This window comes from Gnatocerus cornutus, chromosome 5 (assembly GCF_029298725.1).
Source record: "Gnatocerus cornutus isolate USDA-ARS CGAHR chromosome 5, icGnaCorn1.1, whole genome shotgun sequence".
NCBI classification, from domain to species: domain Eukaryota; kingdom Metazoa; phylum Arthropoda; class Insecta; order Coleoptera; family Tenebrionidae; genus Gnatocerus; species Gnatocerus cornutus.
The window spans coordinates 12308402-12332190 of record NC_142237.1 but is presented as its reverse complement, the minus strand read 5'-3'; the positions used below and the strand labels follow the sequence as shown (position 1 = coordinate 12332190).

Below are 23789 nucleotides of genomic sequence, written 5' to 3'. Positions count from 1 at the left end.
GTGGAGCGTCGGTGTTCAATTACTAAAAACTTTCGTGATGAGTTCTGTGATAGCGACGAGTTTCGTTTTGTTCTTCGTGTTAAGTGACGTGTTGAGCACACCGAAATCTGCATTTTATGTTGATAATGGCCACGATCAAACTGAAATGGACAGGGATTTAACGCGGTCCGAACGACGGAGGATGGAAGTGGAGATTTTGAATTTGTTGGGGCTGCCGGACCGACCAAAACGAGTCACCAAGTCTTTGAAAAAATCAGCGCCGAAATTTTTGATGGACATCTACCAGTCGATCATGGAAGAAAGCGAGGAGAATTCGCGACGCAAAAGAAGCGCGGATTTGAATTTCAGCGGAGAAGAACAAAACGCGATTGATGAGAGCGACGTTATTATGACTTTCGAGAGCATTAGTAAGATTCGTATCTTGGTTTCTTCGTTTTGAGTGGTCAATTTGGCTTTTCTAGACCACCATGTGAGCTCCGTGCGGCACGAAAGAGGCAAACGCCTCTGGTTCAACGTTTCGGAAATGCCCATCGCTGAGAACGTCGTGGGGGCCGAACTGAGAATATTTCAGAAGGAAATTAATCCCTCAAGAAGATCCTTCACTGTGACAGTCTATGAGCTCGTTAATACCGACTCGGGGTAAACTGCGAATTCTTCGTTTTCTTCAATTAACATTCAATTGCAGGGAAAGAGAACTGGAATATATTTCTGCGGTGAACACGACTGCTGGCTTCACTGGATGGCTTGGTCTCAACTTGACCGCTTGTCTACCAACGTGGGTGGCATTCCCGGATTCCAATAAAGGCCTCTACCTGTCGGTACATCCTGTTGACAAGCCAGGTAAGAGGTGCTTCATGTCTAGGAAGTGTCGACTAATGGCCTGCAATTTCGGGGCTCTTTGTTGCAGGTAGCAAAAGCTTGAAGGCATTTTCTATTTTTTTATCGTTTTTCCAAGATTTTTAAGAAGCTTTAGAATCCTCTGAATGTTTCCAGAAATCTTGATGATTTTAAGAAGCTTCAGGGTCTTCTTAGACCACGGGTTATTCCCCTCAAAAATGGCAAACTGACTTTCCCTATTTTTCCAATAATTTTCTTATGATTTTGTCCAACTTCTCCTTGTTTTCTTGTGATTTCGTCTAACTTCCTCTGATTTCCTTGTGATTTTGTTCCACCTCCCCTTATTTCCTTGTGATTTCTTCTAACTTGCCCTGATTTTCTTGTGTTTTTATCTAACCTCTCTTGATTTCTTTGTGATTTCGTCTAAGTTCTCCTGATTTTCTTGTGATTTCATCCAACCTCTCCTTATTTTTTTGTACTTTCGTCTAACTTCCCCTGATTTCCTTCTAATTTCGTCCAACCTCCACTTATTTCTTTGTCTAACTTTTTCTGATTTTCTGGTGATTTCGTTCAACTTTTTCAGGATTTGAATTTTATTTCCAGATTTGGAATCTGCGGAAAATTCTGCGTAAAATGATGTATAATAACGCAAGTTTACTCGAAAAAATAAGCGAGATTTTGTTATCAGAAGTTTGGCATAGTTTAAAGTCATGAATTTTTGCGAAAAACTGCAACTTTCGACTTTTGAAAAATTCAATAACTATTTCTAATGTAAAAAATTGCGAGAAAAACGATGGCGCAAACCGCATCTTAATATGTGTAATAGTTTCCGGGATATTGAGCGCAAATTGTTTCGAACCTTCAAAAATTTGGCCCTCTGGCGATAACCCAAAAAATCAAACGATCATAACTCAGTTATTTCTTGACGTAAATTAAAAATTCTTGCGGCTTTGGATTCAGCGTGATATTCTGCGCAAACTGAGTTAAAAATTGTTGAGTTTGCTTAATAAATAAACGAGGCATTCGCCAAAAACTGTTTTGAAGAGGTCATTTGGGGGTGATTTTCAATCACTGTTTCCAAGGTGAAAACAACGTTTAATATTTTTGTGTTTTACATTAGTTAAAAGAGGAGCTCGACATCTATCTACTGGCCAAATTTGAGATCGATCTGACAAATAGTTTACGAGTTATGGTCTAAAATAAAAAAAATGAAGAATTTTCATAGTTTGAGTAGGATTTTTTTTCGTCAAAAATCGACTATCGAATTTTGGATTTTTAAACACTTTTTCTAACGTAGAATGAGCCGAGGAAAACGATGGCGTGAACCGCATCTCAAAATCCCTAATTAGTTTCCGAGATATTTAACTTTAAAAATTAGGAAAAGTTGGGAAAAATGAAAATCAACTATTCGAAACTTTGATCAGCTCTAACTCAGTTATTTATTGTCGGATCTGAATTTCAATCCTAGATTTGGAATCTGCGTAAAATTCTGCGTAAAAGGATGTAGAACAATGCAAGTTTACTCGAAAAAATAAGCGAGATTTCGATATTAGAAGTTTGGCATAGTTTTAGTCATGGATTTTTTTTTCACGAAAAACCGATTATCGAATTTTTGGCTTTTGAGAACTTTTTCTAAAGTAAAATGAGCCGAGAAAACGATAGCGCAAATCGCATCTCAATATCTCGAATTAGTTTCCGATATATTTAACTTTAAAAATTAGGAAAAATTGGAAAAAATGAAAATCAACTAATCGAAACTTTGATCGGCCCTAACTCAGTTATTTGTTGCCGGATCTGAATGAAAATGCCACATTTGGAATCTGCGGAAAATTTTGCGTAAAATGATGGGTAATATCGCAAGTTTACTCAAAATAATTGATTCTGAATTTTCTAGATTTCCTATCGATTGCCCCTGATTTCGTAAGACTGATACATTGATTTCTCAGGGAGGTTAACCTTTCGTTCTTAGATCATTTAGGATTCTTGATGAGGTTCCTCTGGGACCCTTTTTCAATCCCAATTACCAATAGCTTCTTCAGAGTCGGTCTGCACTGTAAATAACAGCAGCTTTTCATACAATATTTAACATTTTCCAGATAAAATGAACCGTTTTTCCAATCAAACTACCTCATTTCCCCACAACAAAATCCATTAAAAATTATGCAATGTCAACCGTCACACCTGTTTACTGCAAACTCTCTTCGCCGCAGGCGTCTCGAGTGTTTACCACCGCAATGAATACTAATCAGTCAATATTTTTTCCTTCCAGGCCATGAAATCCGCCCCGAAGACATCGGCCTGATCACCGTCAAAGGCGAAGACGAAACTCAACCTTTTATCGTCGCTTTTCTCAAAGCCACCAACCACGTCAAGCCCAAAAGAAGCGTCGTGGACATCAGTTCCAAGCGCCGCGTGAAGAAATCCGATTATACGTCGTTGATGACGGACAGTACGCAGTGGAGGACTTGCAGCATCCACAACTTGTACATCAGCTTCAAGGATTTGCAGTGGCAGGATTGGATTATCGCTCCGGAAGGTTACGCCGCCTATTATTGTGCCGGGGAATGCAAGTTTCCTCTTAATGGGCACATGAATGCTACGAACCACGCTATTGTGCAGACTTTGGTGCATTTGATGAACCCTTTGAAGTACCCGAAGCCGTGTTGCGCACCGACGAAGTTGTCGCCGATTGCGGTGTTGTATTTCTTGGATGACACGAACGTCATTCTTAAGAAGTACAAGAAGATGATGGTGAAGAGTTGCGGTTGCCATTGATTTTAGTACCTTCTTAAAGACTGTTTGACTAGTTTTAGTTAGAGCGATAAGTGAAATAAATGTTTTTATTTAGATACGTTTTTTGCTCCCCTTTTTTTTTCGCGCATGTTTTAGTGTCGGCGAAGAACAAGATGCAACTCTTTGTGCTTCTTCTTCTTCTTCTTCTGTTGAACGACCTAGAAGGTGGAATCTACGTGGATAATGGCCTCGATCAAACCACCATCGACCACGATCTGACCGAAGAAGAGAGAATGCGGCTGGAACTCGACATCTTGCAGGTTTTGGGGCTACCAACCAAACCAACCACGGTGCAGAAGTCGCTGACTAAGTCCACCCTCAAGTACCTGATGGACATGTACGACTTCCTTAACAAAGAGTCTCTGATTTACCACCGAAGGAAAAGAACTATCAACACCATAAGCATTGAGAAGCAAATGGCCATCGAGGACAGCGACATGATCATGACGTTCGATAGTGTCAGTGAGTCTAATCATTATTTTAAGAGACTTTTAACACTCTTCAGGCGATTTCCTCGCTGATTTTCATATGATTTCATCTAACTTTAGACTTTCTCTGATTTTCTGGTTGATTTTTCTGTGATTTTGTCTAACTTTAGACTTCCCCTGATTCCTCGCTGTTTTTATTTTGATTTCATTCTAATTCTCCTGATTTTCTTGTCATTTCGTCTTATTTTCCCTAATTTTCTTGTAATTTTGTCCAACTTTACACTTCCCCTGATTTGCTCGTTGATTTTCTTCTAATTTCGTTCAACTTCCCCTGATTTTCTAGTGATTTCGTCCAGCTTCCCTTAGTTTTGAAAAGCAAAAGGCCATCGAGGACAGCGACATGATCATGATCATTTGAGTCTAATCATTATTTTAAGAGACTTTTAACATTCTTCAGGTGACTCTCGAGCTATACCCCACGAAAAGGGCAGACGCCTTTGGTTCAACATGGCCAAGATGCCCATCGCTGAAGACGTCGTGGATGCCGAACTACGACTTTTCCAAAAGTGGGTGCCTTCATCTGAAGCCGTTTTCGTCGTGGCTGTCCATGAGGTGTTAGCTAACAACCAAAAGACCCTGATTTCTTCAGCCACCACAACCAGAGGTTCTTCGGGGTGGTTGAGCGTCAACTTAACTTCTTGGATTCTTACGCGGGTGCTGGCGTCGGGCTCCATCAAAGGCTTATACGTCGTAGTCTATCCACCGAATGGCCTCGAGATGAGACCTGAAGTTATCGGATTGACCACGGACGACAAATACGCGGAGATTAAACCCTTCGTGGTGGTTTTTTTCAAGAATGTCTACCACGTGTACCATCGGCGATTCCGGAGAGATATCACACCGAAGAAATCCGCGAATTTCCCCACTTTTATGAGGAGCTCCCAGCACACGTGCAAAATTCACACCCTGTATGTTAGCTTCAAGGATTTGGGGTGGCACGTAAGGTTGCCGAAAGATTGTTCCCAAGCCTCTAATTTGAGTTCTAGAATTGGATCATTGCTCCTGATGGATACTCAGCGTCTTATTGTGCCGGCGAGTGCAAATTTCCTCTTCAGAATCAGATGAATTCGACAAACCACGCTCTTGTTCAGAGTTGGGTTCATTGCATTTATCCGGAGAAGTTCCCGAGGCCGACGTGTGGCCCGACTGAGATGTTGCCTTTGTACTTGATTTATCATCAGGACGATAACGCCGCTCTGCAGAAGAGGAAGGACATGCTGGTCCGGGCCTGCGGGTGCTCATAGAATTTAACAAAATTAAATAAATTTAGATTTCGCCTGGTTTCAGGCAACTAATAATACACCAAAACGCGGTTTTGCTGCAGATGCAAGTTCGCACTTCAGTGTTGTTTTTTTAGTTTACGTGAACATTTTTTCGTATTTATTTAACACCGCTACTGTTTTATTACAATTGTTTGATTGATTTCGATTAAATTTTAGTTGATTTTGAATTTGGCGGTTTGGGTCAGGTCAGGTGCGCTGTCGTTCACCAGAGGCGCCGTAGTCGAACGTAGGTTTTCATTATGTCAATGCTAAGACAGTTGTACAATTTAGTAAATTAAACTGTAATTACGTGTAATAAATAGTGAAAAATGAGTGATAATAATTTGTAAATAGCCTCTAGGTTTAAGTAAAGCGAAATCCAGACCGGCATCAGTGCAAATCGTGTCATAGCCGTCTCGTAGCTGCGTAGGCTGGGCGATGACATTGGTGATTAAAGTAAAATTTCTGTGCGAATTTTCCGTGGATGTGGAGTGTAATAACGAAGATTTTCACGAAAAACTCTAACAACGACGGTGGCGGAGACGTAACGGTCGCCGACGGCGGCGCGACGCATCCCGACGACATGGACGACACCAAACAGGTGAGTCTCGAAACGGCCCCCACAGTGGAAATCAGCTGTTTGGGCCAACTAGATTCGTCTTAATTTCGAGGTTTTGTCACAGGCGTACCAACTCCTAATATGTCACCTGCCAGCCCACACGTGTTTGTAAATGCAAATTCTCATTTGACATAATGGCTATTAATACACTAATTGCGCCAAAATAGGATTGGTTGCGAGTGACGTCATGTTTTTTCTTCCCTTAAACTGTCATTGTCACGTGGCGGCCGTATCGGCCAATCAAAATGCGATAATTGACTGTTCACTGACCTAGCTCTTCAATTAGAGATTGGTCATTATGTAAGTGAAGAAAATTGCGCGAAAGGCGCTGGAATTTGCACAGAAATAGTTCTGCGTGACCTTGAAACGGGCACTGTTTTTATAGGTCTAAATGCAATGTCACGACCAAAAAGAAATTCAATCATGTCATAATGATATCACCGGTTTTATATCAAGAATTAATGACCACCATGGTCCAAACGTTCTTACTTTTTTACGACCAATAAAGACTCAGATTATTTCTGGATATCTCAATGTCAAGGAATCAACTTGTCAAGTTTTTCCTGCTGCTGCTCTTTTTAATGTGAGGAATATTTTGTTCTCGTTACACCTCTCAAGTTTCGCGTTGATTAATTAGTTGAAAAATGAATTTTTATGAATCAACTGGTTTGAAACAAAATGCAAATATTTACAAGTAACTTGATATTTTCAACTATATACAGGGTGTTTGAGTTTTGGGTGTCTATCTTGATATACGAAACAGAACGTTGCGGACTAGAGAGTCGCCATATAACAGAATAGTTTTGATAAACGTGAACAGCAAGTCGACTTACACAGTGCTCGGTATTTTATCATGCCATTTATCTACGATCTAAAATTGCCGCTCAAATGTCCAAACATAATATTTTTGGATCAAACAAATATCCCACAATCGAATGAAGGGCGCTTTGGAATTTCAAATATGTTGGCAGCCTTGCCATTGACGCATTGAGGTTAAACATTCCGAGGAGTTACCAACATAAAACGACTAATCAATTTCACTAATTAATTTTGATTTTAGAGTGTCGTAAAGCGATTAAAATCTTTCAATTTTATCTTTCAGTGGATTGTAAAAATTTTAATGAGATTTTGAATTTACAAATCCACGAGCTACTTTCCTCATTTTATTTGTTATTGATCCGACAATAACAATGAACGATACGAAATTCAAACATTGAACTTTTTTATTGCTATAAATACAAAATTATGGATTTCCAGGTGTTTTGTTTTGAAAAGTTCATCGTCCTTCATTTTTTTTTCAGTGTGTTAATTAAGTGTAGTAACATAATTGTGAATAAATGTAGATAAATTTGATCCTGATGAATTCCCAGATATTTCGTTTGAAAAAACAGTGTGAAAATATTGGACAATGGGCGGAGAAAGCCATGACTAGGGAATTATATCGAATTAACGAAGTTGTAATTATTACAAGAAACCGCAGCAATTACGAGAGCGCTTTTTGCGAGTCGAAATCAACTTGCAAAATTGCATTCATTTGTTTGGATGACAGTCTAGTCGATGCACTTTTAACAAACCTCCAGACATTCGTGAAATTAAATAAACTTTATTTCTCAGATGTCGCAACATTTGGTCTGTTTTCGTATTTTTTCACAGTTTTCTTGCTTCTGTGGGCCGATGCATAAACAAGTTAGCCTTGATTTTGATTTACTTGCTTGAACGACAACATTAAGTGGACATTTTGTTTACGTCAGAAAAGCAATAATAATAATTTGTGCTGTAAACGGCCATCGAAGGCATTTTTAACATTTTTTGGTGTTGCACCAGCATCGCCGGTGGCGTCGGAAAAGACAACCAAGACGTGATTTCTGTTAAATGGCCATGCACTAGACTTCCCCTGATTTCCTCGCTGGGGTCCTTGTGATTTCGTCCAACTTCTCCTGATTTTCTTGTGATTTCGTCTAACTTTAGACTGCCCCTGATTTCCTCACTGATTTTTTTTGTAATTTCGCTCAACTTCCCCTGATTTTCTTGTGATTTCGTTCAACTTTACCTGGTTTTCTTGTGATTTCGTCTAGCTTCCTCTGATTTTCTTGTGATTTGGTCTAGCTTTCCCTGATTTTTTTGTGATTTCGTCCAACTTCCCCTGCTTTTCTCGTAATTTCGTCCAGCTTCCCCCGATTTTCTTATGATTTCGTCAGACTTCCCCTCGGTTTTTACAAGGAATGTGAGATTTTATGATTTATTGTAGCTTTTATCGGAAATTGTAGTACTAGAGAAATTACCGCATCAAGTTTTAACCGGCCATGACTAATTGTCATTAAATCGGTACAAGGAACAGGAACAATAATTACTACAGAGCAGTAAAATAGTTTATTTTATGTTATTATCTATAGATATCAGGAGACGATAGCACAAATAAACAACGCAATAAAACCAACAAAATGTAGCAAATATTTTAACTTTTGATCTGGTTGCCCTGCATCTTCACTTCTCCAGCGAAAATGATCCTCTCCGAAGAAAGTAGTCGATCTCCACAGAGAAAACCTCCGCGAAACTGCAAATTCCGATGTCGCAACTCGTCCCCAGTGGCGTGCCCACAATTAAAACCACAACCAAGAAAAACTCGCAACTGTATAAACGTTTCGTTTTGAGAGATTCCAAGTCCCCTCTCACTTTTTCTCCAGTTCCATCGTCGTCATCATCACAGGTTGACTGCTAGCCCGTGCACGACTACGCATTCCATGCTCAGTCATTTGTGGCGCTCGATCTAAGTCGGTTGTGTAATGTTTTCGTTTTTGGTGTAGTGATAAAATGGTGTTGACAGTGACGACGGTTAGTTCCTTTTCGGAGTACAACCACGGCGAGGACTACCGCCAGAAGAACGAAGGAGTTGGAGTGTCACTGGTCACTTACACTGTAAATATCGTTTTTTTTTTAGTTTGATTGGAAGTGGGCCATCTGCCGGCTGACGAGAGCAAAAAGAAAGTTCACGTGCAAAGGCAGGAATAAATATCACGCTTAAATATTTATTGTGTCGTTTATTACCAGGAAGTCGCGTGTTATTGACTTATATTTAGGAAGCGTTGCCCTCTTTCTCATTAAAATTTGTGCAATGTCTTCGGTGGTCATTTTTGATAGTTTATGCAGACGAGATCAACTCGGCGAACTTAAATTGGGTTTTTTTATTCAATTTTTAGTTCAATGAGGCGTGGTGTTGTTTACATACGAAAATTTGAATTGAGTTTTTATCAAGCGGCACCCAATCAGAGAGGATTTAAGTCGTTAAATATTGTTTGATTGCAATTAAGATAATTGCGATTGTACTGCTCTGGTTTCGAATTTCGATCCCAGAGCTAAAAAGGTAATTTGTATAATCTGGAAATCAACCAACTTCCAGTAAAATCGCGTATCTTATCTCTACCGGAATAACAAAACCGCTGATCCAAAATGAGCATCTCATCTGATGGATCGTCCCATTTGGCAGCAATTCAGCTTCGAAATGAATGTCGATCTCTGACCAATTCTAGGAACGCCAGAAAAGTCTTTGTCGGTTGCACTACAATCACCACAAAGAATTGTATTGTAGGATAACATTGCGATTGTTTTTGTTCTAAGCATTCGTACGTGCCGGACACGTGTTTAACATTTTAAACATCCTCTCGAAAATGTACACATAACCGGCGATAAATCTGTTGGGGACTTTTTATGTCGGTGCGGACAAATTAGCTTCTTGAAGAATTTGTTGCCCCGTGAACCACATGTCACTTGTTTCCTACTTTCCCTGATTTTCGTGTTACTTCGTCTAACTTTAGACTTCCTCTGAATTCCTCGCTGATTTTCTTATGAGTTCGTCCTATTTCCCCTTATTTTCTTGTGAGTTCGTCCTATTTTCCCTGATTTTCTTGTGATTTCGTGTAACTTTCCCTGATTTCTTTGTGATTTCGTCTAATTTTAGACTTCCCCTGATTGCCTTGCTGATTTTCTTGTGATTTCGTTCAACTTCTCCTGATTTTCATGTGATTTCGTCCAGCTTCCTCTGATTTTCTTGTATTTTTCTCTAACTTTCTCTGATTTTCTTGTGATTTCGTTTACTTCCCCTGATTTTTTTGCGATTTCGTCTAACTTTAGACTTCCCCTGATTCCCTCGCTGATTTTCTTGTGATTTCGTTCAACTTCCCCTGATTTTCTTGTAATTTCGTCTAACTTTAGACCTCTCGAAAATGCACACATAACCGACGATAAATTTCTTGGGGATTTTTTTTATGTCGGTGCGAACAAATTAACTTCTTGAAGAATTTGTTGCCCCATCAACCGCATGTCACTTCCTTCGATTTGAACAAAGACGGTTTTCATCCGAGGTAATTTTTTATTGTCTAAGGCCGTATTAGGGAATTATTGTGGTATTAGTCATTGGTACGACCGTGGCGCTTTGTTGTGAAATTACGATCGTCATTGACAATTTCAGCTTCTCTTCTTCAACTTGCACAAAAACTCCTTGCATCCATTCAACCGTTAAACGTCCATCTGACCACAAAAACCGGTTTAATCACAGGCAATTAGCTAATAATTTTCTCGGATTTTTTCTCGCAGCATCTAGCAAATACTTCTTTTTGAGACACATGCCGGAAATCCCTCTGTGCCGGTTGATTTGGCTCAGGGGGCTCCTGTCTCGCCTTTCCCATCAACAGGTGGTATCATTTCGTTTTTCTCGTTCTGCGCGGATTTATCTGTAATAACAGGCATACCGCATAATTACAAACCGACCATCGAAGGTCGAAGTACGGAAAAAAGAACAAAGTGGGTCTCATAGAAAAGTGACGAGTCATGCGGAAAGTGCGGCTTCTTTGCACGGTCTAGACGACAGAAGTGCTTCTTTTTCTGGCGAAACGGTTGCTCAAGAAAAATCGCGGAGTTTGCATAATGGAATGAGTGGGATTTCGTTTGATCAAAGATTTGTTGGGGGTGTTGACTGATGTTTTAATTTTTGATAATCTTATAAGACTGGACTTCCAAGTGTTAAAACAACGATTGGAGAAATTAAGAATAGAAACTAGATATCGTCATTGTTATCATAATTTTGATTTCTCCAATTTCAAGCTAATTTATTTTTATAGCACCACTGTGATGATTACTACCAGAAACTCAAATTATTCTAATCGATCGACATAAAAGGCGCCCAATTCTGACCCAGATTAACCACATTACGAAGATTAAGTTTTAAGAATGTAGCTTCAATCTAATCTAATCCACTCGATAAAACCCAAACAACCGTGTTATTCACCTTTTTCTTTTTGCCAATAGTTAGATCTGCAGATTTTTGCCGTTTTCTCCAAATTTAGCCGTTGAATTTTGATAAAAACGGCCAGAATCTAGGAAAAATTGTCATATAGCATCAAAATTAGGGGATTTCTTTATGAATTTTGCAAATTTCTGTCGTTTTCTCCAGATTTACACGTTGAATCTTGATAAAAATGGATTTTGAGTTCTATTCTGCCAAAACAACTCCAAAAACGTTTTGAAAATCCATTAGAAAGTAAACTCAAACTGCACCGCAAAATAAACGCAAAATTTGAAAATTTGATTTTTTTTAAATAAATTAAGTTTTTTTCTCAAACTAGTCTCTAATTCACGTTAATTAAAGCAATTTTGCGATATAAATTTTTTTATATATTTAGCCGTTGAATATTGATAAAAATTTCTAGTTTTTTGGATTTCGAGCTCTACTCTGCGAATCCAACCAAGAAAACGGCCAGAATGTACGAAAAATCGTAATTTTTTATCAAAATAAGCGGATTTTTCTACAAATTTTGCAGATTTTGTGAAGATTTCTGATGTTTTCTCGCGATTTAGCTGTTGAATATTTATAAAAACTGGTAGTTTTATGGATTTTGAGCTCTACTCTGCGAATACAGCGCCAAAAACGTTTTGAAAATATTAGAAAGTGAACTTAAACTACATTGCGTTGCAGAATTGAAGCAAAATTTGATAATTTTTTTTTTATATAAATTTTTTTTCAAACTGGTCCTTAATACACGTTTATTAAAGCAATTTTGACAATTTAAAATCAAATTTAAAATTGGACATCGCTGTATTTGTGTTAAATCAGTTAATCAAACTCTAAGTTCTGAAAGAATTGCAGACTGCTGCTGGAAAAGTTGAATTGCATTGTCGGATTGCTCTATAATTGCTCTATCAAATTAAAGTCCTGTTAAGTTGGTGTGAATCGTCAATAATTTTTTTAAAGCCATTTTTAAAATCGGTAAGTCGATTTTGCATTATCCTTCAAACTCCTAACTATAAATTGGTACGGAGAACAACCGCTATTTTTAAAACGTGTTGTGATAAGTGGTTTTACACGGAAGTCCCAATGGAAAAGCACACCCTTGGTGGTAATAACCTTAGAAAAGGGTGCATTGTTATGAAGAGTTTGGACGGGGACCAAACACAAGGGGAAATTCGGAGTTATTTTGACAAAAGCTTGGCAATTACTGAGAGTGGCGTGAGGTGGTTAGACGGGGGCGGCGGTTATTTACTTGTGTGTTTGGATTCCAATGAATTAGTTTACCTCATTAATTATTTCATCATTTAGTGACTACTTGTTCATAATCTACGAGGGCGGGGTGAAATATTCCGGGCCTCGCATAGATAATGCTCCATGTCATTGTATCTTTTGACGGCACTATTTAATTTTATCCATTATAAAGTCACCTTTAAATTTTCAAGTCAATATGTCGCTTATTAGATTGACAGTAGTCCTTCGAAGTCAACGCCGTAAGCAATTTTTGTACAATAGGCAAATTTGAAATTTGAGCGGTGATTAAATATTTTTTTTAAAAGGTTTAAATCCAACCGAAATTAAAAAGGAGATGGACGCAACCTTAGAGGACTTTTCTCCTTCGAACACAACTGTTAAACGTTGGGTGGCTGAACTGAAGATGGGTCGGATAAGCACAAGTGATGAACCACGCAGTGGATGACCCATTACGGCTACTACACCACAAACAATAGAAAAAGTCCATAAAGTCGTTTTAGCTGATCGAAGAATAAAAGTGGGTAAAATAGCAGAGACTATAAGCATTTCAACAGAACGGGTACGAAAAATTTTGCTCGAAGATTTATGTATGAAAAAGCTTTGCGCAAGATGGGTGCCGCGTTTGTTGACACCTGATCAAAAACAATGTCGAATGGACGTTTCGGCCGAATGTTTGTCCCTCTATCAGCGAATCCAACCGAATTTTTGCGTCGGTTTGTTACTGTTGACGAAACATGGGTCCATCACTATACTCCAGAAACCAAACAACAGTCCAAACAATGGACGGTAAAAGGACAACCAGCTCCAAAGAAGGTAAAGGTGGTTGCATCGGCTAGTAAAGTTATGGCGACAGTTTTTTGGGATGGACGAGGTATAATCTTTATTGATTATCTTCAAAAAGGAAAAACTATCAATGGAGAGTATTATGCATATTTACTCCAAAAATTAAACGAAGAGAATAAAAGAAAACGACTACATTTAGCGAAAAAAAAAAAATACTGATCCATCAAAACAATGCACCAGTTCACACGTCCCTCATTGCAATGGCTAAAATCTATGAATTAAAGTTCGAATTGCTACATCAGCTTCCATATTCTCCAGATTTAGCCCCATGTGACTTCCATCTATTTCCAAATCTTAAAAAACGGCTTGGTGAAAAAAGATTTGCAAACGATAACCAAGTGGTCGACACCGTAAACGAATATTTTGAGGAACTCGACAAATGCACTTATTAATCTGGAATAAAAGCATTGGAACATCGTTGGAGTAAATGCATCGACCTCAATGGAGATTATGTTGAAAAATAAATACGAATTGTTACAAAAATTGCTTATTTTCCTGTTCAGGTCCGGAATATTTCACCCCGCCCTCGTAATTTGAAACGATTTTAATTCACCTTGACGTATTAATTGAAATCCTGGCTCCGGATTAAGTTAATAAAGTGTTTGATTAGCAGCGGAAATCGTGTGATTTGTTAGAAAAACAGTTTTCACGCGAGACCTATGATTTTCTTTCAACAACTTCATTTCATTGTTGCGGAGTCTTTGATAAAAATAGCACCACGTTATCTGCCTAAAGAAAATATTATATTAGCTATGTAAACAACGATAAAAACATCAAGTTCAAGTAATTTTGATTATTAAATTTGTAAAAACTAATTTCACGACAATAGACAAGCATCTTCGGCACTTCTTCCAGTTTCAACGTAATAATTACTTCATTCCTGGATTTATCATCATTATCTTCCTGCGAACGTTCGATGATGCACAATTACATGTTATTACTCCGCGTCCTTCAATCTTCCGCACAATTATTTCTTGTTCAACGATGCACTTAATCATAATCTTGAGGGAGATCCCGTACCGAAATTACATCGACCTCCGGAAGCTGTTAACACCGAAATAAACCATATCGTCCACATCTTTGTAGATTTCTCTCATTTTCACGAACGATATAGTCTCTTCACAGTCGATTTCCCGTTAGTTCTCTTGAAGTCTGTAATAAATCCTCCCGGGTCTAGGATATTAAAACAGTATTTTCAGTCAGAGTCCAATTTACTGAACTATTTTTGTTCTTGATTGAGTAGGAGTCTGCAGGTTTATTGATTGACATCGCTGCGAAAGAAAGAAGTTATTACGTGAACAAAGCGAACAAGAAGTTCGTTTTTGGGATAAGTGATTTGAAGTTGCGGTTGCCATAATTTCCTTAAGTTTCTCCTAAGGTTTTTGGCAAGAAAAGCGGTTTTCCACCTGCGTGAGCGAATTGTTTTTTACTGTCTCGTCAACGAATGGACGTGGGCGTCGTGGAGGGCTTAAACAACCCTTATGAACCGAAACAAATTGCGGGGTTAATCGAACATCATCCGGGGAAATATCAAAGTTCGAAAAATTCGTGGACAGCTATTTGTGTACGAAGGGGCGAAAGTGATCGATTTCAGCCCGTTAGGTCCTTACAACTCGGTCAAGGTTACCGTACTTTAAACTTCGCTCACTGAATGAAATTTCGTCCGCGTTCGCTCTCATCTCGTCCAAATTAGATCAATTGAGCCAATCTCTGGTTACATCATACTTTTCTTAGACAATTTGACGTAACCAGCAGTGCGATGAAAAGTGGTGAACGCGTTGGCGTCTCTTCCAATTCTGTTCTCTATTCACCTGATCAATAAGGTCGTTGGAGAAGTGGGCGAACTGCCGGTAAATCGTCGTCCTTTACGGTTCGCTTTCGGTTTCCACTCGACTATTTAGCACGTGTGGGATGGTACAACCTTAAAAGTACCATATGTTGCACAAATCCTGCAACTACATACCGATCGACGCCTGCGAGGACGATGGAAATTTGTGAGAAATCGCGCGGAGGAGAGAAAGCTGATGATTCCCTAGAATGAGGAGAAGATGTTTGTGGATGGAGTTAGCGGCGAGTTGTCAGATGGTTGAGGTTTGGGCTGGTGGTGGCTTTGTAGACCTGTTGGCCCACACGTTTTGCCGTTTTTGGGGGCCGGACTAGAGGAATTTTTAATATCGCAGGTTTATAAATTTTGCATTGATTTAGTTCGGGTTTACCATTTTTGGGTGTCAACAGGAGCTCGAAATTTTACGTGTTTACAAACAAGAAATGTTTATTTACTTTGAAAATTGACGGAAATAGAAACTACCCATATATGGAACATCTTGGGGCGAAACTTGTATTATGTTGGTGCCACTGCTTGTCATTTCTTTACTTTGAGGTTAAAACAGTGTGACCGTTGACACTTTTGACATGTCAAACATGCAGAATGTAGAGCCTGCCGCGATCAGACGGGATATTTATCTCGCCAGCAGGAAAGAAGCTCGTCGTGTAAAGTTAAAATTATTGCATGTCGCAGTGCCAGATTACCACCCGGCCAGCGTTTACCTTTCCTCTTTCGTTTTTAGAAGAGCAAACATCGCAATTTATGTTGTTTAACGGCGCCGATCCGAAATTGAAAATGGAAATACGCCAAGGTGCGGATGCGAAAATTGAAAAGTTTCGGATTTTCCGCGAGTTAAATGTACATGGAGGGCTTCTATAGGATTGGGTTTCGTCGTGCGGATAAACACAGAAGTGGTTTATGTTTCTTGTTGTTTTTCTTCGGTCGATTCCTGCCAAGAATCCGTCTGGGTGTTACGTAAGGTAACGAGGTCTTAAATTAGAAGTGGCATTTCTGGTGGAAGTCGTATGCTGGGGTCATTGGGTGGCTTACACGGGAGTCGGGAGTAATTAGGGAGAGGAGGATCATCAATCAATGTACAATCACGGAACTATAAATTCACTATCCGCAACTTTAATCGCGTTTAATTTGGTTATTTGTTGGACTTGGAATCTGCGTAAAATGAGCTATAATAACGCAAGTTTACTCCAAACATTAGCGAGATATCGATATCAGAAATTAGGCATAGTTTTAGTCATGAATTTTTGCGAAAAACTGCAACTTTCGACTTTTGGAAAATTTAAGAACTATTTCTTATGTAAAAAATCGCGAGAAAATCGTTGGCGCAAACCACATCTCAATATCTCTAATAGTTTCCGAGATATTTAACTTTAAAAATTAGGAAAATTGAAAATCAACTATGCGAAACTTTGATCGGCCATAACTCAGTTATTCGTTGTCGGATCTGAATTGAATCCCTGATTTTGAATCTGTGGAAAATTCTGCGTAAAATGATGTATAATGACGCAAGTTTACTCGAAAAAATAATTAAGATATCGATATCAGAAATTTCGCATATTTTTAGTCATGAATTTTCGCGAACTTTTGACTTTTGGAAAATCTAAGGACGATTTCTTGGCTAAAAAATCGCAAGTATCTAAGAATTAGGGAGATATCGAACGTTTTGTTTATATTTTAGGACATTTCGTTTTACGAATTGATACATCAATGTTTTTGTTCAGCAAAGTTTAAAGATCCTATCAAATTAATCCTTTAGCGATAAATTCAACATGACATTTATCCATGTTTTCAGGATTAATAGGATCTGACAACGAACCGACTATGACAAATTTGTAATCAGTTCAGAGGCGATTGACTGATATTTTTATCGTAATAAAAAACATTTGATTTTTGAATTTGAGTTTTTAAAAACTTGAAAAACTGCTTTTTGTCGTCTTCCCAGCTCATTTAATGTCACGACAGGTCGTTTATTACCTCTAATTACCCATAAGACTTGCCTTATTTTCGCTCTTTATGAGAAAGAAAAGTAATTGACGATTATAATTAATTTTGCGGCGACAATGACCCGTGGTTACCACAAAAGAAAGAAAAATTGATGTAAATTTATCAGAGATTAACGATGAACTTAATCCATCTACCTCTTCTAAAATTAACCATTTCTTTGCAATTCCTGTTAGCATAATCCATAATTGTCTTCGTTAGCGTTTGCTTGTCGCCCCCTAATTCGAAAGTTCAATATTTGTCAGTTTACCCGTCTCTACTTCGACCTGTGTTCCAAGGACACAAGTAAGTGTTGGTGTTGTATAGCCGCAAACATTTTTCTCAATAATAATATTTCCCCGGGTTATAATTTCAACGGAGTTATTTTTCGTAAAATTGTTACGATTTACGACTCCGTTGAAAATAATTACATTCTACGCCCATGCTCCTAACATTTCCGCATTATTTACATTCCCAGATCGGCCGAGTTGGCTCAACTCCTCTCATGAAAATGCAAGGAATGGTCTCGGGACGAAAAGTCACATGTCGCTTTCTTAGAAATACAATGGGAAATGGGAGGATTAAGACGAAAATAAACGCACTGACTTAATGCATTAGATTAGAACGTTCGTTCTCGGTTAGATAAGAAAGAGCACTTTGCACTTATCCAATTAACCGGTGGCTATCGAAAGCGCCGATTTGTTATAGTTCCATCGTAAATATGGTACGTTCACTGGATGCTGGAATGCATGAAATTTTAATGGAAATGGTTCGCAGGAAGTAGAGGTTCATTGTTTTAGAGAGACGTTGGTTTAATAGCGTTTAGTTTCCTCGAAACTTGTGCTTGCATAATCGTAGAAATTTTCTAGAGTTTATCAAATTTCGAAAATTTGCTTGCGTGTTTCCTGAACGACCGGAATTGGGGGCTTTACCGGACTAGGCCGTGAAACTTGAATATAAAATTTAGTAGCAGTTAATTTATTCTTTTATTAGTTATTTTTACCGGATCAGGTTGGGTGAAAGTTGGATCCCTAATTTTGCGACAATTTAGCATAGTTGGGGCCAATTAATTTTTATTTCTCTTTGGCTTTTCTAAAACTATTAAGTGGTAATTTCCATCATCACGTTTTTTTCTGTTTTAAAAAGTCTTGGGCAATTTTGTTAAAATGCCGTTTCGATAAGAATCGATAAATTCGGACAGCGAAATAATAAAATGTCTCTTCCTTATTACACAGCGGACATTTTTATGGGTGTTTTAATGGCGTTTTTAAGCTAGTGCGCAAAATAAAGTAGACTAGATTCAAAATTGGACGAGGCGCTAAAGTAGCAAAACATAAAATTCCGAATTCGTGCATTTTTTTCAAAAAACTCAAACTTTCAACTTTTGGAAAATGTTAAAAATTTGCGAGAAAAACGATTTCGAAAGGAAATTTTTTATATTCGCCTTAATTCCAGAGATATATTAAATTTCAAACGCCTCTTATTCTGTTATTTGTTGACGGACGTGAAAAATGATGGTAGTTTTGGATTCAGCGCGAAATTCTGCTCTGATTCACTGTCGGACGAGGCGCAAAAGTAGCAATTTATTTGACAGTCCGCTAAAGATTTTTGTTTGATAAAAAGTCCATAAAAAACGTAGATTTTTCTTCATAACTCTTGTAATTACTCAGAGAAACTTCCACAATTTGGAATATGAACGTCAAATGATCTATTTCCAGAGACGACCTCCAGGTCAAATCACAATGGTCTCATAAATATCAACAGACTTAGAAAACATTAAATATATTTCTACTATTTCATACACGCGTTCGAGAGGAATAATTAATTAACCACGACGAGTATTTTCTATGAAGTCGTCGTAAATTGTTTAAATGCCACCATTTAATTACTCCGTGTCTTGAAAATAATTTTCTCCGATTTTTTGTCATGTGAAGGTCACACTGTCCCGTTTTCTATTTTCTCTTCACATTTTTTTAACATCAAATTACCGTATAATCGATCAGCAAACGAATAATTCGAATGGAAATTAAACATACAATTAACGGTACGCTTGGAGGAAATACAAATAAGTTTCCCAACACCTTGAAATAGCTTCGCACGCCACGAATTGATAATAATAAAAACGAAATATTCGCGTTTCGTATTGTTTTTGGTTGTGCTGACGCCCCTCGGCCTAAATCCAACAATTTCGAAGATTTTAGAGGTTTTTTTTCCACCTGATCTTTTGTCGGAAGGAATGAGGAAAGTTTCCTTCGAAGGAAAAAGTCGTGAGGAAAATTAATCTCGGCAGATGTCTCTAAAAGAGTAACGTTTTAGCAGTTTTTCACCGCTTTTTTTGTACTTATTTAATTTCTAATTCATTTATCGTAGTTTTTGGGTGACCTGCAAATATTTTTAGTAGTGATCGATAGCACTATAATCCGACATGCTATGCGTTATTTTGGGCGACATCGCTCCCAAATTTTCCCGATAACGAAACCGTTTTTTTTTCCTCCGTGAAGTCACTTAGCGAGATATGGGGGTAATTTCAGCGAGGGAAGATCGATGGCAGTTACCTGTCGCTGCATCAAATTAGTTCATTTTAATAATTTCTACATTTAAGTTTTTCGTTTTTAATGAGGTAATGGCAGTGAGAAATTACACAATTTGCGTTTACATTGTTCAATCTTAAGATACAAATAAATAAATATGAAAATATTTTGTAGGAGTCAAATGGTTGAGTTATTTTTTACTTAGAAAGAATTATTTTTAGATCAACGTTTTCGCGTCATTAACATGAGTAGGTAAAATTGTCAACATCCGATGACTCAAGTGCCTAAAGGATTGCAATTTAAGTGTTTGCGCATATCGTTACTGCCGATAATTTTTATCTTTAATCAAATTTTGTGTTGGTTGAAGTATTTCACACTTACTGGAGATTTATTGTTGTAATTAATTTTATAGCCCGATTAAGTGTTGAATATTGAAATTGAATATTTCTTCTATTTACGATTTGTTTCGAGAGCGTTAAGTACTTTACTTAATCCCAGATTTTGTCTTTCTTTTAGGTGTGGTTTTATGTCGTTTCTTTTCTCTGCTTTATGGTTGAGTTTGTCGGTCTGTTTTTCTTTTTGCCAGCATTCGCGTTTTTGTTTTTATTAGTTCTTTTTTATACTTAGTTCTTACGTTCTATGGCTGTATTTAAACGGCCATAACTCGGTTATTTGTCGTCGTACGTGGATTTTGAGGCCGGATTTGGAATCTGCGCGAAATTCTGCGTAAAATCAGTTCTAATGACGCAAGATTGCTCTAAAAAGAAGCGAGAAATCGACCGAGAAGGGGTTTACACACACTTTGCGCACACGACTCAATACTAAAATCTGTGTTTTTAGCTCTGTAATTTTGAAATTTGGGGCAGTTGATAAGAGTTTAAAAGCAATAATCTCCGCAATTTTTATAAAAATAAAACAAAAATTGACAGAATTAGGAATTTTATTCAAAATGTTGAAGATTTTTGGCTCTTCTTAAAAATGATAATTTCTAAAATTTGTGTTTTTTGCTCTACAATTTTGAAATTTTGGTACAATTAATAAGTAATTTAAAAGTAGTAACTTCCTTAAATTTCATTGTTTTAGAATGAAAATTGACAAAATTAGCAATTTTATTGGTAAATGTCGGAGATTTTTCGATCACCTTGAAAATAAAAAATTTCGAAATATGTGTTTCTTTTCTTACACCAAACGATTTTCCACAAAATGGAAAAAATGTCTTTCAAAAGAATAAAAGTTATCGAGACGGCTAAAACCTAAATTTGACAGATGACGGATTCATGACAAGTACCTTGGAGCTATTGTCGTATCATGTAATAATATTTTGCCATTAAACAAATTTGTTTTCTGTTACCAATACACAAATAATGAAATTACGTCCCCTGACTTCAGTTGATTCTAAGCCCATGTGTCAACACTTCAATCAGTGTGGAAATTCGCTACTAGACCTACGTGCTAAAATGCAAAGCCACCTTTGATTAATATTAAAAAGAGTCACTCGGTATTAAAATAGTTCATTTCAGAATATTTGACATCTCAGTGGGCGCTGAAAACTCAAATTTATGTTGACTGCATTGTCAAGTTTTAGCGACGTTGTTTGTTTCTCGAAAAACGTACGTCTTCATATCTGTCGTTCACACCTGTCAATTATTTGACGTTTAAAAGTCAAGCTCAGACACACGTTGGCAAGATGCCCCCCGCCCACTATATAAATAATCCAATCACGCTGTTTTTATCGTACCGAATCCTCGTTTAATCAAATTTTCTAACCTCGGCGTTATCTCTTCCAGGCCAAGCAGCGGGCGTCCGTGAAATGGCTCCTCTCCAAGGCATTCAACAACAAAGTGCCCGAAAATCTGAGGGAGCCCTTCTACCGGGATCACGAGGTAAGCCGTCTCATCCCCATCGCGTTTCATAAATAACTTAATTGAATCGTTGCGGTCACCTAATTCCGCAGCAGCAGGAACATCTGAAGCCGCAGATCGTGAGGGCGCTCGCCAACGCCGAAATTTACTGCTTGGCGTTGGGCAACATCTACTCGGACCCAAACTATCACAACCTGAATCATTGGGCCATCCTGCAGACGTTGGCCAGGAAAGGAGTGTACGTGTCGGAACCGTCGGACGCGCAGTTGACCGAAACCACCCTCATACAGACGAATCCTCTTCGGATGGTAAGTTGAAGTCGCTCGTTACGGAATTTTCGATTATTTCCGTTTACGGATTCAAGCTGTTTGGCGTAAAAGGGATGTTTGTTTGCGATGTAAATAAATAAGTTTCAAGTCGGTGATTTTATTGGCGGTTTGGGTTTTATGGACGTTGGCCGAGAGTGAGTGTTGATGGAAAGGTTAATAAATTTCTAAGATTGCGGTTGAGGAAGCGCATCTTCGAGATTATCTAGGCGGTAAATCAACGGTTAAATGATTTTTTGGGTGCTAGTGTCAATTAGAAACGTGTTACGGTCGTTAAAATGGAAATTTAACGCGAAGATGCAAATTAGACGAAGTGCATTATAATTATTATACACGTGGCAAATCTGGTGTACAAACCATAAAATATTTTAGTGTAACACCCTGTATATTTCACTAAAAGCTCGTTCTCAAAACAATCATTTCTAAAAAAAATTGTCTCTTGTTCTAAAATTTTGAAATTTGGCTGAGTTAACAAACGTGTTAAAAGGAGTTATGTCTCCAAATTTCATTCAAGTACTAAAATTACTACTACTAAAATTAGCGAAATTACGTATTTTTAATTTAGAATATTACAAATTTTTAGCTCGTCCTGAAAACAAAAATTCCTAAAAAAACAGTCTCTTGTTCTAAAAGAGTTAACAAACGTGTCAAAAGGAGTAACGTCTCCAAATTTCATTCAAGTACTACTAAAATAAGCAAAATTACGTTTTTTAATTTTGACTATTTCCCTCAGAAAATTTCAATCAATCACAACTTTGTTGTTATTTTGTTTTCATCTGTGTTCAAAATTCAAGTAACTTTGCAATTGGCTTCAAAACTAACAGTGCTTCTTGGCTTTACGAGGTGAAATCTTTTAGATACATTCCTAGAGCAATATTTAGCATCTAGACTATGCATGCAGTCTGTTAGGCCTCCTGGAACCACAAATTCACTCTCATTCTTACTAGAATCACCAAAAATCACTTTTTTTTCTCTCAATTTTGATGAAAATACAATCGTCAAAAATTGGCAATTCATTAATCTCAGTTTTAGATAGTTAACTGGTTGAAATTGGCCAGTTACTTGGTGAACGTAGATTACTACTAAACTCAGTTTAAAAATGTTGGTGAAATCATTATGTTGATCTACGTTTAAGGGAAACTAATTTTAGTTTAAGTGAGTGGTGAAATCGGCCCTCAGCCACGGAGAAGAAGAAGAATAGAATCAATTAACCATTTTTTACACGAACCGGATTTTACAGTCTGCCTCTACGTAATGTACAAAAAAACGCAACACGGGAATGCAAAATTAATGGAGTCTTAATCGTAATCGATTGTGGTCGGGACCGAAGAACGTGTAGATAAGAAATGCAGGTGGAACAGTTGTTTGTCTGTAAAAATAGCAATGACTTTGCGGAATGTTAGTGAGAGCTTTCAAGTTTTTAAAAATTGCGCCGAGGCGAAGAACGTTAATAAAATCATGTTGCGTGATTGTTGAAGCTCGGCGGAGCAGTAATTTACGCTTACTTCCTTTCCTCTGGGGCTGGAGGGTGTTCCCAACTTATTTTGTCTAGGCGAACGTATTAGCTCGTTATAAAATAGTGTTTGAAGATGTTATCGTTTTTTTCGTACTAAATTTCATTCTTTAAGAGCAGAAAAAATGCAAGAAAAAGAACCGAAAACTAAAGTCTCCAAATTGCTTAATTCGACTTTTTTCCACTTTTGCCAGGTTGCAGGATGTTTACTTCTCACTCCATTTAAGTTATTCTTTTCTTTGTTAAATTGGCACACTTTGAATTTTTTTCACCAATTTGTCGCATTCTTTCTCTTGTTTTTCCCCACGTTTCCGTTCTCAATACTCGCAATTTAACCACTCATTATTAAACAGATCGATA

The 23789-nt window shown here is 37.8% G+C and overlaps 3 protein-coding genes across 10 annotated transcripts in view; all 3 read left to right on the top strand.

Annotated features, from left to right (window-relative positions):
* The first annotated feature begins 37 nt into the window (after positions 1–37).
* LOC148174619 (protein 60A-like) lies at positions 38–3684 on the top strand. The gene is made up of 4 exons (XM_088038024.1): positions 38–407; positions 462–639; positions 686–840; positions 3107–3684. Exons 1-4 carry the CDS (start codon positions 38–40, stop codon positions 3610–3612), a joined length of 1209 nt encoding a protein of 402 aa, XP_087894150.1. The 3' UTR covers positions 3613–3684.
* On the top strand, positions 3672–5835 carry LOC148174618 (protein 60A-like). The gene is made up of 7 exons (XM_088036891.1): positions 3672–4092; positions 4516–5057; positions 5105–5352; positions 5406–5460; positions 5558–5627; positions 5735–5747; positions 5811–5835. Exons 1-7 carry the CDS (start codon positions 3672–3674, stop codon positions 5833–5835), a joined length of 1374 nt encoding a protein of 457 aa, XP_087893017.1.
* Positions 5608–23789, top strand: part of LOC148174617 (patronin-like) — a 32662-nt gene continuing 14480 nt past the window's right edge. For 7 of the 8 annotated variants that reach the window (XM_088037991.1, XM_088037993.1, XM_088037989.1 and 4 more), the window contains exons 1-3: positions 5608–5981; positions 21516–21611; positions 21683–21898. In XM_088037991.1, the coding sequence (XP_087894117.1) occupies positions 5865–5981; positions 21516–21611; positions 21683–21898 (429 nt within the window). In that variant the 5' untranslated portion in view covers positions 5608–5864. The remainder of the gene's footprint in view (positions 5982–21515; positions 21612–21682; positions 21899–23789) is intronic. The other variant, XM_088037988.1, reaches the window with a different exon arrangement.